Source organism: Polypterus senegalus, chromosome 3 (genome assembly GCF_016835505.1).
Source record: "Polypterus senegalus isolate Bchr_013 chromosome 3, ASM1683550v1, whole genome shotgun sequence".
In the NCBI taxonomy this organism is placed as follows: Eukaryota; Metazoa; Chordata; class Cladistia; order Polypteriformes; family Polypteridae; genus Polypterus; species Polypterus senegalus.
In genome coordinates, this window is record NC_053156.1 from 289,390,774 (window position 1) to 289,407,058 (window position 16,285).

The window sequence follows — 16,285 nt, forward strand, 5'->3', positions numbered from 1 at the left end:
GTGCCTTATGTTGCAGAGAGTCTTTAGACCCTCATGTTAACCTCTTATAAGCAGTTTAAATGGCAACAACACTAACAAGTTCACCAACCATTTCTATCCATAAGCATAACATTATGGAATCGGCGCCGTTGTAGACGAGAGGACAAGTTACAGACAAGACCATGAATGACATTCTCAGAGCTTTAGTAAAGGGAAAAACAAATACAGAACATCACTTTCTCAAAATTTTCGTAAAACTTTATTTCTATTTGGTTTCATTCAAGACCATTAACAAAGTTACACAGGAGAAAGCTTTGCGTTTCTGCAAGAACTGAGCCATCCCCCCCCCCCCCCCAACAAACCAAACAGATACCCACAGATACATGTGGGTGTGTGCAACAGAAATCCTAAAACAGCCTCTACACCACAGTATTGAAATCTTGAACTTTACCTATCTTTGTGTTTAATTTTAATTTTTGTAGCAAATTTTTTGTGATGTCAGAATTTTTAGGAGAGAAAAAAAATTGAAAGCACACGTTACATACATATATATATATATATATATATATATAGCTCAACCCATTTGTTATCGTTCAGATGCAAACTTGCATTTTTAAAAGTTCTATAGAATAGCAGTCCGAAAGAGTTTGTTCTTTTTTTTTTTTAATTTTTAATTTTGGGTGCCGGCTTAAAAAGGAAAGATCTTTAGGCACATTTGTTTCGACTCATTAATATGGTTTCAGGAATGAGAAGAGGAAAAAGGAAAGCAAGAAAGAAAAAGAAAAAAGATATATAAAAAATTCTTGAAAAAGTACATCAGGGCACAGCCTCATCGGCACATGTAATACAGCAATGTACAGAATAAAGACAGAAAATCGATGCCACCTTGCCACACCACCCTGCTAATATTCCAACCAAGAAGCAGCTTTTATTAGAGGTAATATACAAATTAAAAAAATAAAGTGGCAATACTGAATGAAAATAAAAGCATACTTCTAAAATCCAAGCAAGTATAAGACAGAAGCGATGTCACAATATGGGATAATGCATTAAAAGAGGGGGGACAGAGAGAGGAAGTGTGAGTTCAATAACTAAAACAAACCCAATGCATCAACTAGGACTTCAAAAAAGTGTACCTCGAGTTGAATGGATACCTGCATGTGACATGGGGGGGTGGGGGTTTGGGACGGGCACACCCACACACACACGCAACTCACTTGTCTCTTACACTCAGAAGGAAGGCAGAAAGTAGAGATCAAGTCCCCTTTGAACAGTGGTATAATAACTGCTACGTTAGAGAATTCAACACACATAGTTGCAGGTGTTTCAGATCTTAAGGGTTAAAAACAAAATCTTTATTCAAATTCCTGCTGCTTACACTTCAGAAAATTACTTCCTGAAAATAACCATTTGGGCCACTTGACAACTACCTGGACTCTTCGCTTCCAAGCCCCTCAATTCTTTTTAGAAAAACAGGACTTGTTTAATTGCATGGGTAGGTGGCACATGTTGCTAAGCAGCAACTAATTTTGACAACTGCATTGACAAACCGTTTCATCATCATTCTTTAAATCCTGGTTGAGAATAATTAAGCTATGGGAGATAATTAAAAGAAAAAAAAAAAAAATTCAGTCGATGACACCAGCTTGACGTATTTTTCTCTCGCTGCTGAAGCCCTGAAAAAGAGAAGGAACAAATTAAAGTAAAAGAAAGACACAGACAGTGTGTGTCAAGTTTTACAGTGTGCCCCCAGTAGTGGTTTTCATGCAATTTCTTTATGTGTAAACAAATTTCTGTATTTTATAAAGAAAAAAAATCTTGTTTCTAATACTTCCTTCGTTATATATCAAATAAAAAAAGACTAACATTTGAGGGCTTCTCTTGAGGAAATTTAACATAGCTGTATGTTTTACAATCTCCTTCTCAGGTGAAGAGTAGCTACGCATTCCTCGAGAATTTTTTTAATTATGATTATATGCACATATGCCATCACAGGAAATTACATACCAACCTCAAAGTACACATCAACACTCAAATTCAACTGATCCCCCAAAATAACACATGAAGAAAATAGAGAAGAAAGAATGGTGGGGCTGATGTTAAAACAAAAATCACAGCATCACCCCATGCATATCCCTCCCTCTAGCTCTAGCATAAACACGCTGCACTGACCATTAGAAAAAAAAAACATTTGAAGTAAGGGGTTGAAGGGAGCTAACCTTGCATTAAACTGTGGAAGTCATACCGGATTTAAAAATGTAAATGTGAAAAAGCTTCTAAATAAATACAATACAGAGTAATGAAACATACAAAGCAGTTACGTCGAAGCAAATTGGAATACAGATCAAATGCATACGCTGTAACGGAGTAAGAAAAAAAAAAACCCCTTTGCTTTAAACCAAAACAGAGGTAGTAGCAAAGTAACCCTAGCACCTATAGAACTGTTAAAGAAGGGCTTTTGAAGCCATAGACATTGGGTTGGGGGATTGGGATTTTTGGGATGGGGGGTTACGACAAAAACAGCAGAACTAAAAAGGGCTACAGAAAAAATAAACAGAAACAAAAACATTACTACTTTGGAAAAAATGACTAATCTAAATGTCAAAGACAGGAATGCAGAAAACACAGTTTTAATTTAAGGTTGGAATTCTGCTCATATTATGCAGTGGAATGAAGCCACAAATGCTTCTGTAAACCTCAAGGTCATTAAAAATAAAAATGTGTTTCCTGAATTTAGACAGACTGATGAAACGCTTTGGGTCTGAATGTGGATATTTTGGAGATGATTCCACAAATGCTTTACTTCTGAGGTCAAGAAAATACCTCACCTGAAAGAATGCAATTTAGAGACACTCATCATGGGAGGCCATGCTCCTTTGCATTCCAGTTTACATATTTTGTAAACCCTGGAGTTCACATCACACTTCCTAATCTTAAAATCTTATCTAAACTTGCTTCATTATGTGCAGATGTTCGAAATGCAACATCATGTAGCACAATTTTGCCAGCGTTACAGGTTATGGAGAAACTGAAGTGATATACGTAATTGCATACATCACTATATTAGTTATACGTCCTTGCTCCTAGACTGCCAAAAGTATATTTAAAATAAACACTTTTCTCAAATGGCACTGTCCTATGTCCTTTTGCCATGGTTTTAGTTCCACTAATATAAACTAGTTTTTTCATTTTGTTTACCTTGTTAAAGGAAATTTTCATTCAGAATGGGGTAAAACAGGCATGTCTTTGAAATTGAGGAAACATTCCATTTTTAACTCGCTTGGGCTGAAACCAGTATCTTTATAACTTACCAAGGAATCACAGATGGAAGTTAACAGGTCTTAATGCAAATAGGAATGTCTTAAAAATGGAGGACTGCACCAAGAAAACAGAACTCAGCACTTGGTCTGACTGGTTGCAAATGCAATTTTATATAAATAAATGTAAACTAACATATTTAAGTACATGTGAGGTATATGAATACATAATAGAAGAGTCTTAACTTGAAACCATTTATGAGAAGGACCTTGGAATCACAGTGGACTCATCACTGTCCAGTTACACAGTGTATAGAAGGAATCAAAATGACTAATGGGAAGTTAGTTTACACTGCACCGTATGAGGTGTGATCAAGAAATACAGTGAATGTTTTAAAAAAGAAACGTTTATTGCAGGAAGATTTACAACTGCTAGTCACCCTCAAAATACTCTCCTCCACTTTGAATGCGCTTATCCCAAAGCTCCTGCCACTTTGTGAAGCAGTTCTGGAAGTTTTCTTTCGAGAGTGTCTTTAGTTGGGCTGTCATGGCTGCCTGGATGTCCTCAATAGATTGAAACGTTTTGCCTTTCATGGTCATTTTCAATTTAGGGAACAGCCAGAAGAAGCTCGGTGCCAGATGCGGCGAATAAGTTGGATGCGGACACAGCGTAATGTTTTTATTCAACAGAAATGGTCGTACTAGAAGGGATGTGTGACAAGTAGCGTTGTTATGACGAAGAATGAAACCGTTTCAACATTTTCCTTGGTTATTGATGTTGAAGGACATCCTGATCTTTTCTCGTCTTCAACCGAGTCAGACCCATTACGAAGTTGATCAAACCACTTGTAAACAGTCTTAACTGTTGGTGTAGTGTCATGTTAATGCGTTGCTCGATATCCATTATTAACGGCAAACTTGAAAAACCCACTTGAAATCAACAGTGGCTCACCAATGACTGACAGTATTAAGCCAGTTGAAACTTTTCACGAACTTGGCTCTAGGATGGACATGTCAGAACCGGCACTGAATTGTTTTGTGTTGCTCCTGGATGGTGCTCTGCATCAACATTCACTGTACTTTTTGATCACACTTCGCATGTATTTATATATTTGTCAGTCATAGGAGATTATGCTTAAAATATGAAATGTGTTTATGGGACCTCCTGGAGTAATGTAGGCAATTTTGATCTTGATATAACAGACATAATAGACCTAAAGATTTCCGCCAAGAAGGAACTAGAGATTGATTGAAGGAATGTGGAAGTATGAGCGACAAGGCAATAAAAAAATTTTTTAAAAACCATGCTTAAAGTTAAAAAATGTACTAAAAAGCAAAAAAATAAGTCTCTCATACATCAATCACTCATAAAAGGAAAAGGTGGCCGCTTTGCTAAGATTTTAAGAAGTGTTTTTTGAATGTTGATTGATGAAAAGCGGCCACCTTTTAGTTTGCGAGTGATGTATGAGAGACTTATTTTTTTTTACCTTTTAGTACACTTAAGCATGTTTTTTTTTTTTTTTTTTTAAAAAAAAGTATTTTGTGTGTATATATATATATATATATATATATATATATATATATATATATATATATATATATATATATATATATATATATATATATATATATATATATATTCAACTTTTTGGTCTTGGTTTTGTTTAGTATAATTTTAATTTAGTTTAATTTTAATTTTTATAACACCTTTAATATTTCTATCCATTACTAGTGCCATCTATTGGTGAAATCTTGGAACTATATTCTTCATATGAAAATTTCATTTCTTAATTAACATGAATTGACCAATTTGTGAAACTGATTATCGATTCATGTATTGTCATCGGAAGTGAGAAAGTGTGCAACATTTCAAGTCATTTGGACAACAGGAAGTGGGTTAAATATCAATTATAAGATTTATACCAAACAACAAACAGGTGACGTTAATATAAGCATGGTAAAAGAATTTAACCCTTTCAGTTTAGCAAATGGAGATTTAGGGATGACACTATTGTCCCCTCTACGAAAGGCAGAGAAAATGAAAGGTTTTCAAACAACCTGCACTTTGTTTCCTTACATTTTTGCCCACCGTTGCCACTTTAAATATTATTGCACTTTGAAATGCATTAGCTACACATGTACCAACTGTCATGCCCGTTTTTGTAACTTGCTGACGGACAATATTAATGTTATGACTTGGCTAAACATCTTTCTCAAATGCGACTTACATCATCTGAGATACAATTGGAAACATTTGTTTTTCCATTTGGAGCACTGGCAGGTAACGTTACCTGCACATGGTCACACAGTATCAGTAGCAGGATCTGAATCCACAACCTGCAAGGTCTTAACCGCTACACCACCCTGTTTGCACAAATATTCCAGTGCTGCTGTACGCTACTGACTTTGTACTTTTACTGTTTTACACATCTTTTTTGAGAAATAAATGTAACACAAAGGAGGTTAATAAGCAAAACCAAGCCAACTGACACCTGCCAACAACTTGGAGAAAAAAAAAAAATACACATTATAAACAAAATATATTTTGAACTCTATGACAAATACGGATGCTCAAAGATCGGGTCCCATATTTAAAAGAGGAACATAGAATTAAGATTTTGCCTCAAGAACTTTGGAGGCACACCAAGAGAAGGTCTCCAAGATTTGCAAACATCTTTAAATACAAGTTCCTGAGGTAACAAAAATTGATGCTACAAACGAGTCTTCATTGCTACTTTTGAGAATGAACTGAATTAAGGTGGATGATTCAAAGTGGAAAAGTTGGTATTTCTCTCTCTTCTGCCATTTCAGTAATACTTCTGTACGCATGACAGACATTCTGCTGATGTGCGGCTAAGTCAAGATACTGTACAAGTGAATGTGTCACTTCTATACCAGGATTTTCTAGTGAATGTGTGTAATGGACTTCAATCTAATACTAATTTATCAGTAACTAGAACATCTAATATATACTCCCATACATATGTTGGATATGGGATAACCACTTTGAAAAAAGTTTTTATTATCATTAGTTTCAGCAGAGGCAGCAGGCTGCACACAACATTCTGATGTTTCTTTGTAGGTAAGTAGAGCATGATGGGATATTTTGCTATACCTGACCAAGCCATTTCAATAATAATTAAAAACATGACATATTTTCAGATGTACCTATCTAATCGGTTCCCTTTTTGTACTTTATATTGAGACCTGTTTAACCTTGGTGGCTTTTACAAAAACGTTTCAAAATATTTTCAAAATCAATTAATATTAAAATAAATAAATCACTTTTTTGCACCTTGGAGTTGTCTGGTCCTCGAGGCTGACGAAGAATGACTAGACGAGGGGCACTGGAGTCGTCAAGAGTAATGCTCTTTAATCTGCTCACCAGGCGATCAGGTCGGGGCGTTGCTACAGGTTTGGGACCCTCACTGAAAACAGAAGACAAACGGTTTGGGGGATTTTTTGTTAAATATAAAAACAAACAACGTACAGTTCAACTTAGCAAACCCCATTATAAATCATCAAAACAGCAACTGAAACCAGTTTTAACAATTAACATTTCATGAGAAAACCTTTTTAAAAAAGGCAAATATAGATGCAACAAAAACAAAGGAGAGGTCTGGCATCACCAGTGATTTCAAACACCCAGCATGTGTACCCTTGGGTTTCTTCCCTGCCTAGTTGTTACAATATTGGTACTTTGCAAAAAAATACAAAGTTACCTGCTATTTGCTTAAGTATCGTTTTTGTTATTGGCATTGAATTGCAAAAGAATGCATCAGTACTAAATTCAAAATTTTAAAGTCGATCCAGCACTTATATAAATATACACTATATGGGCAAGGGTTTCTGGACACCTGACTATCACACCTATATGGGCTGGTTGGAAATCCCAAAAGAAAACCATGGGCATTAATATGGAGTCTTCAATCACCCTAGAAAGGCTTGTGTCTGTGGGAATTTGTGCCCATTCAGCCAAAAGAACACTTGTGAGATAAGGTACTGATCTTGGAGAGAAGACCTGGCTCATAATTCATTCCAGAGGTGTTCAGAATGGCAGAGGTTAGGGCTTCGGGCAGGTCACCCAATTTCCTCCACTAGACAAGTAAAACCATGTCTTTCTGGACCTGCCTTAGTGCACAGGGGCACGGTCATGCCAGAAGAGAAAAAAAAGCCTTCCCCAAACTATTGTGACAAAGTTGGAAATTCACAAATATCTAAAAATTTCTTTGTATGCTATAGCATTAAATACCCTCAGTACCCTTCCCTGGAATTAGGGGTCAAAGCCCAAACTTGGAAAACAACCACAGAAAGGTACCCCTCTGCTAACCAACAAGCTATACAGTAGACAGTTTGCATTCTGGAAGGTTACATTCTACTGGAAATCTGCCAAACCCAGATTGGTTCATCAGACCAAAGTGGGATTCATGGTTGCAGAGAACACGTTTCCACTGGTCCAGAGTCCAATGGCAGCATGCTTGACAGACCTCCAGCTAAAGCATGGTATGGCACATACTGTAGCAATCTAACGATTGCCTGCAACTGCATAGCTATGGAAATCCATTTCATGAAGCTTTTGACACACAGTTTAGAACTCTATTTTAGAACTCTACTCTATTTTCACATGCTATGTGCTTCAGCATTGGTCCCAGTCTCCAGTTTACATGGTCTACTACTCCGTAGCTGAGTTATTATTGCTCCAAGATACTTCCAATTCACAATTACAGCACTTAAAGTTGGCTAGGCAAGATAAGCACAGCACATATTTTATGTACCAACTTGCGGCAAAGGTGGCATCATACGACAGTGCCACGTTTAAAAGTCACTGAGCTCTTCTGTATGACTCATTCTACTACCACTGCACCTGCTTATGACTCATTTGACTACCACGGAGACTGCAAGGCTATGTGCTTGCTAACAATGGATACAACTGAAACACCTGAATTCAATCATTTGGAAGAATGTCCACATATTGTTGGCCATATAGTGTATCAAATGGGTGACTGAAATTAAAAAAAATAAATAAATAAATGCACTCGCCCACCACAAAAACATTGACATCTCTTAAAATTTACTCTAAGCATAATTATTAACTATACAATTAGTTCCTGGAAAATCTGCGTTGATCCTAGACCAAGTACTGGGTGTTATACTAATAGGCATGAAGCTTACATTACATTGATGAGGCATTTAGCTCATTTGTACTTAGACTTATAGGAACTCTTACTGGTCTTCAAAAATAAACAGCACTCTGCAGGCAGCAAGGTAGTTCCACATAGCGAACGGTTTGTAGTGCTACAGCGTGAACTCTTGCATTGTTAGTTTTCTGTTGTTCAAGGTTTTCTCAGTGTTTTTCAATGTTTTTACATTTAGTTTACTATTACGCTGTGCATTCTATGGTTTAACTATATTTGTGCTTAAAAATCTTTAAAAAAATATATTTACATACAGTTCGTACGGTCTGGAACGGATCAGTTGTATTTACATACAATCCTATAGGGGAAATTACTTCGGTTCACAACCAGAGTTTTGGAATGAATTATGGTCGTGAACCGAGTTTCCACTGTACTGAGAAAGATTGGATGTGAAGACGTGTTCTAAAAATTTAAACACTCAGCAGCGAATGGTAATTATATGCTCAATGTTGTTATATTCTCAGAATCTCCTGGAAAGTGAATCAGACAAGATACCGAAATGCTGCAATTACATTGAACAGTTAACACAAATGGCAGCTTAAAGCTAGGCACTACCTCAGGGGTGCCCAATACGTCGATCGTGATCGACCGGTAGATCGCGGTGCATTCAAAAAAAACTTATTTATATCCTCCCTAAGGCATTTGTCATTTGATTGACATACAGGGCGGCTAGTCTGAAATCTCTTTACTTCTAACACACTGGTCATCCCGCACACATGATCAAACGCGCGAGCTACTGCAAAACTCTGGCTGTGATCTAGTTAGCCTTCCAATTTATATCGATTAAAGAAGGGATTTAAAAAAAAAAAAAAATGTTTGGGGAGGGTATGAGCTGGATGTGGAAATGGATGATTTTTTTTCTGACAAGGTCAGTGCGTTTGTCTGATCTGTCAATCTATCATTGCTATTCCAAAGAAGGAAAATGTGGAAAGGCACTTTCAAACTGTTCATAAAAACTACAAAACTGACATCCTTCCAAAATGCGATCTGAGAAAGAGAAAGGAGAGGGAACTAAAATCGCAGTTAATTGGCCAGCCGTCATTTTTCACTCGGCTGAATTCAAAAGCTCCTTGCCCTCATTATTCGGCTCTACTTATTTATGCGAGTCAGCCTTTTCCCACATGATTTTTAATGTAGGTAGATCATTTTGACCTGGTCATTTTAAAAGTAGCTCGCAAGTCGAAAAAGTGTGGGCACCCCTGCATTACCTGATGTAAAAATACACTTACCTAACCCTTCGAACATTGCAGGCACTGAATTTTCCAGTACGTTGATTGAGCATCACAGAGAATTCCACCTCATCACCAGCTTGCAGTTCTATTCCATCCTGAACCTCTTTGACATGGAAAAAAAGCTTCTTTCCATCGCCAACTTCATAGTTTATGAAGCCAAACTGTTTATATAAAAAACAAAGTACATTTATATACATATATTAATGTATAGACATGAATTTTACTTTGGCTCTTTAATTAGTATACTCTATGTCATAGCACTATATTAGCACATGAAGGCATTTTTAACCAGGATCTTGGTACCAGTGATGAATGCCACACACAAAGCATAAGCACTAACCATTCAGGTTGAGATGCCTTAAAAACAATACCTTTGTGGAAAATGTTTTGCAGAAATATTGTTGTATCTTTAATTATCTAAAAAGACATGTCCAAATGGATTACTTTTTCAATTTCTGTAACAAGGCAGTGTTTCAAAATATTACAGATGCAGATAGATGTCAGGCTCACACTATCACATTTCACTATTTTTGAGAAGATTTTCCAGTTGGAGAAGTTTTGTTAATACCAACAAAATCACCAAAACAAAACCAAAGCACTGTGCATGTTGTCACTTGTGTCTGCTAAAAAATGGACAGTTCAGTGACATATCAACCATAGTCAAGACTAGCACAAAATGCCAGTGAGAGCAGTATTGAGAAATAGCTAACAAGGTAGAAAGAGGAAATTAGATAGACAAAGCAGAAATTAACTTCAAAAAGACAAAGGAAAGTCTCTCCATGACGATGTGAGGACTCAAGAAATTGAGGAGAAGCTGGTGAAAATCTGGCAAGATGCTGTCCATATCTCTCCACAACTATTCATCTCCACAATTCGGTCTAATTTTTTTAGCACTAACCATTTGTACTGCAAAATGCTCTTCCAGCTTCATTTTGGCATAATTGCATTGACAGAAACAGCAATTGAAGATGTTGATATGGACTGTGTGTGTTTTGAAATTTGTAGCATACTACAATGACAAAAGCAAATCAAACGAAAACAATTCTGTGTAATGTAAGCAGTTCAATGATTCTGGGCTGTTGAAATGCCTACAGTGTGAGCAAGGCACGGATAACTAAAATAACTTATCACTGTAGTTGTGTATGCAGCTTGAACCTGGCACATTTTGACTAAAAAAAGCTGGAGGGAAAAAACTAACAGCTGTCCACCACTTATTTATTTTTTAATTTTTTTTGCAAAAACAGACTTTGCACAACCGATTATACAGTATGAAGCTTTCATTGTAAACATTTCCAAAAGACACTTGAGGCATTTTTAGATACCAGTGTAAATGTAGAGCTTAATATTAAAAAACTGCCTCACCAGGTCTTTAACACACTCTACAGTGGCTTTACGGAGAGGAACGATGTTACAAGCCATTTTCTGCCCAGTCTGTGTCACTGTACATAACTGAAACTTGACAGTCTCTCCCTTCTGTAAGCAGTCTGATTTATTAGACATTCCTACAATTCCAAAGGGATAACTTTGACCTTTCATATTTCCTGCAGAAAAAAGGGAAAAAAAAGAAAATAATTTAAAAATCAAACATCTAATGTTACACAACTTAACCTCTGAATGCATTATATATGTGATAGTGTATTCAAGGGTTCTTCATCAGGGCCTTAGCTGCCTCGAAAGCTTGCATTTGTAATCTATTTAGTTAGCGAATAAAAGGTGTCCTTTCACCCTACTTTCTCCTGTATCAATCTATGGCTAACATGGTACAACACTCCACAAGTAAGGAGAGGTGAATTCTGATGAAAAATGAATAACGAGGTGCTTAACGAAGTAGATGAGCGTGAAAAGTAGTCAAACTCAAAATACTTACTACAGGACAGAGAGTCATGAAAGCACAAAGCTGTAAAGCAAAGAGACATGCACATGCATTTATGTATTCATTCTACCAAGTTAGTTTAACAAATGTTTGATACTGTGTACTGCTTATAATCAATCATCTTGTAAATGAACAGAGCTAATCACATATACTGTATGTATATATATATGTATATATATATATATATATATATACACACACATATATATACACACATATATATATACACATATATATATACACATATATATACACATACAATATACAGTATATATATATAATTATAATATATATATATATATAAATATAAATATATATATAAATAAATAAATATATATATATAAATAAATATATACTTATATTTATATATATATATATACTGTTGCTGTCTCGCTTTAACATTTACTTTTTTTTTAAATTTATTAACAATATGACTGTCGCCAGATCTGAAGACTGTTGCTTTCAAATGAAACCAAGGCATTCACGCAGTTCCTTTAAGAATTTATTTTTCTATGCTGTGAATATGCTAGCAAAGTCCTACCTGCATTGATAGTTCTGAAAGCTGACGAAAGGGAATCTGCTTTTCACTATTTTTTCACTACAAAGTCCCAAAAAGGAGTTTGCCACCAATCTATGAATGCCCAGTGTAGGCGAAGGTCACCATCATATTCATTTTTGGGTGTCCAGTATGGACTTTGGATCATTCACACAAGGATCCAAAAACTCCAGTGAGGATGAAGATCTTTTTAATTTAGAAACTCAGTTTTTAAGTGAAAGTGGTGTTGTGGACATAGCCTCAGTTGATCTTTGTTGTTCCAGAATCAAGAGTGTCATTGCATTTTTCTGAATAATTTGTCCAGAAACCCATGTGAATGTACTGAAGTGGGAAGGTGAAATGTCAGAAATTGGTAGCTCTCAATACTGTGAATGAATCAAAATACAGCATCAGGACTACAACCAAAGACTAGAAATACAAGGTACGTAGCCACTGACCAACAATGATCACTAATTTAAACATCTGAAATAGTCTTAGGATGGAGTGCATCATACTTTTAAACACGATTCACAAAAAGTTTAGATTTAATGTAAATCGATTACTCACCCTCTTCAATGACTTCAATGAGACCCTGATATTCAGTCTGAGTAGGATCCACACTGCGTAAAGGTCGTACCACTTTGCCTAGACAAACAGGGATGCTTTCATCCTCTTCAACTCCATTTACTAAAGTGAGACAAACAGGACACCATTTAAAAACACAAGCTTTTACACATAAAGAAAAAGGAATTATGTATACTAATTATGTATTCTATACTTCTGCCTATTTAAGCAACCTCCTTACATTGTTTCATTACTTCCATATCACCTAACTTGTTTAAAAATAAAATCTGAAAATTTTACTCCTGCAGTAATTCAATTTCACAATGTTATATATACTATAAAAATGGACAATATACTTGCATTTGTTCAACGAAGGTAGAAAAAACCTGAAACTGAAAACTCTTTGTAAAATAAGCACAATCCTAGCAAAAAGGATATGCAAAAGAATAAGTCATCGCTGACTGATAAAAATTGATATCCAGTTGGTTGTTTTGCCAAACACTAATTTTATAGATATGTGAAGAAATTATTCTATGATAAGGGACGTGCTGCCACTGTGGAGCACAAATCATTTACAATCAGTACTTTAATTACCACATTAGTAATATTAAATATTTGTTAAAATGATTTAAAAATGTCAACATTTTTAAATTTCTTAAGAGTTAATATGAAAAGTGCAATTGCTTTTTAAGAGCTATTAAAGTGATGATACTTGAGCTTATTTTCCATCCTAGAAGTCTTAAAAATCCAATCCTGCACCTTTATGATGTTCACAGAAAGTAGAACACACTGCCAATCCTTTGGAAGCATAAAAAATTAATTTGTTCAGGTTTATAATGTCAATATTATACTAGCTGGCAAACAAGTGTTATGCAAGCAAAAAGCAGGCATGTTAAAATTTTAAAACAATTTATAAATTCAAAACCCACAAGTTGGGTCTTCTGACTATGCCGAGAACCATTGATTTAAATTAAATATGTGGTTGGTATGACATGAACCATTTTCAGATGCCATGTAACATTAATTTGACCCACTGAGTTTTATACTCCCAAGTACAAATTGGCTGGACTGTTTTCTGAATACTTTCTTAGCACAGAAGCAGCTTAAAACGTTTCTCAACTAGCTACACTAAAGTGTATTATTGGTTCACTCACAGATGGAAGTTTATATGTTGAACTCAAAAAGGAGCAGACCAGCTAGAAGTACAGAACCTTTGAATAATAGGGCACGTATCACAATATCAGAGTACTTGAGGAAAATAAAAAGGATGCAGGAAAAGGATCTTAATATATAGGAAACAGTTTATATAAATACAAATTCTTACCAGCTGCAACTTTTGTGACTTTCTCAGCACTGACTTTATTTCCTTTGCCTTTCGACAGTGTGTACTCCACAGTGTCCCCAAGTTCTAGATCATCCAGATCCCCACAGAGCTCACTGAAATGCAAAGGTATAAGAGAGAAAGACAGAGGTTGGGAACGTGCATTGATACGGCATGTTGCTGCTCCTACTACACAATGAATCACCTCAGGATCCCAAATTAGGATCCGAGTCCAGCCGTGCAACAGGTGATAATGCAGCACCAAAGGTTAAACATTATGTTGAATTTAGCTCAACAGACTTATCTCCACTTAATCCAGACAGTCTTAAACATAATCCAGATTTTGTTGCACATCTCCCAAGTTAAAAAGGCACTCCTCACCAACAGACGTCCGTGCCCTTAAAATTAACTATTGTTCATTTACGCATGGACACAGAGAAGTATTGGAACCATTTTGAGACATTCAATTAATATATACAAGGAGGAAAACAAGATCAAAGCAGCATTTTTTTTTTTTTTAAATGTACACATCCCCCCCCCCTTTATGATAAGCAAAACCTCTTGCTGCCTTACCTGTAATGGAAGAAGATCTCCTGATCGTGATTGGCTGTTTCTATGAAGCCAAAGTTGTCCTTCAGTGTGGCTACATATCCTATTAAACGCTTAGAGTTCATACTGCGGTTCAGTGTTTTTATGGACACTGCACTTTGCAGGCCAGTTCGTTTTACTTCACAAATGCTAAACTCAACCTGGAAGAGAGAAGTAAGAGTTGCATTAAGATTTTTTCTAAAATAATGGAAGGGACTTCCCATACATTTACAATAATCAATTTTTTCGGGTCTCTCAACAATGTCCCCCAGAGTAAACACGAATATAATCATGTACACTTAAAATATTGCAAAAGTTATTGTGTTCAGAGAATGCACCATGCAGAATAATTTTATTTTTCAAATAATCAAACTAAGGACAAACACAAAGGAACTCAAAAAGCCTAGATTTCAGAAGGCTTTTAAGATCAAGGTTACTGCACCCTGTGCTATAGTTTCCCATGTTTATTGTTCATCACAAATGCAGGAGATGGTTGTAAATTAATAAGACTTTATAAATGCTCTGCTTAACCTTCAAGCTGTTCAGTTTGAACATACATAAACTGTACATAAAATGTTCCAAGATGTTGATACCTTGTCACCAACTTGTGGAAAAACAGATCCTTCCAAATCCTTGATATAGTAGGGTATAGTAAGCTTCACGCCACAGTCTTCATAAGAAATGACGCCTTCTTCAGAATCCTAAAATAAATAAAACCAATTACCAAATAATATACCATAATATGCATTTGTGTATAATACTAACTTGCTTAATGTTCCAAATTCTCTCTGCATATGAAGAATCAACATTTTTTTTACATTTTTTTATACTGGATAGATCTGCAATATAACTAGTTTTTTTGACAACATGGTAAATATGTCTGTATTCTTGGGCATTCAGGTTTTTCTACCATAACACAGTGATTGGCTAACATAACATCTGAAATCATTTCTGCAAGTGTTTACTATGTCAAACATCTCTCTGCATACTTTTCAAATGATAAAGAGTTTCAATGAAAATGCGATTCCAGCAGGAAAAAGGTAACTTCTAAAGCAGAATTTTGCTATAATCTTCATTTCCGTCTAGTTCTCTTAAAATATCAATGGTGTGTAAATTATTAAAATTAAAACTTGCACAAAAACAACTTCAAGGGCCAGAAAGCGGAGAATCAATATATTACCTTCTATTACTATTCTCAAAGTACTTTGATTTGAGACTAAACAGTGTTATCTTTAAGATATTAAACATCTGTAATTTTAACTTTTAAAATGTTCAAACCAAACGTGAAGACTATATGCACCCAAATCAAACTTCTAGTCTTCCAACTCTTAAGATTAAGAGAAGCAGTATTTGAGGAAGACATGATTTATAATTCTGCATGCATTATAAACATGCCTGTAGTGAGTTAGCAACTTGTTTAACAAAAGTTCAACACTGACCTGCATGCCTTAATTTCTCTCTGTGAAGTTAACATGCTGTTAACCAATCCAGGTGATTGACAAAAGCAACAGCTACTTTCTCATTTTAGCAGAGCTACATTCCCTTAATTAAAATAAATTCACAATCTGCTCATCTGTAGACCCTCATTCTGGCATTTATTATAAGTATGCACAATACCCCATTGTAATTGGCCGTATCCTGTTAAAGCTTCCTCCTTTGGATGATACTGAAGTCTTTAACTCTTGTACAGTCAAATATAAATTTAGCTACATAAAATGCTATCCATTTGGATAAGAATTTC

At 35.5% G+C, this 16,285-nt stretch overlaps 1 protein-coding gene across 6 annotated transcripts in view; it reads right to left on the reverse strand.

Moving 5' to 3' along the window:
• Positions 1-215: 215 nt before the first annotated feature.
• The window catches only part of csde1 (cold shock domain containing E1, RNA-binding), a 68,855-nt gene continuing 52,785 nt past the window's right edge, over positions 216-16,285 (reverse strand). For all 6 annotated transcript variants that reach the window (XM_039749404.1, XM_039749402.1, XM_039749401.1 and 3 more), the window contains 8 exons: positions 15,138-15,245; positions 14,530-14,705; positions 13,960-14,072; positions 12,639-12,758; positions 11,026-11,204; positions 9,661-9,824; positions 6,532-6,664; positions 216-1,655 (listed from right to left, as the gene is read on the reverse strand). In XM_039749404.1, coding sequence (XP_039605338.1) covers positions 1,608-1,655; positions 6,532-6,664; positions 9,661-9,824; positions 11,026-11,204; positions 12,639-12,758; positions 13,960-14,072; positions 14,530-14,705; positions 15,138-15,245 — 1,041 coding nt within the window. In that variant the 3' untranslated portion in view covers positions 216-1,607. The remainder of the gene's footprint in view (positions 1,656-6,531; positions 6,665-9,660; positions 9,825-11,025; positions 11,205-12,638; positions 12,759-13,959; positions 14,073-14,529; positions 14,706-15,137; positions 15,246-16,285) is intronic.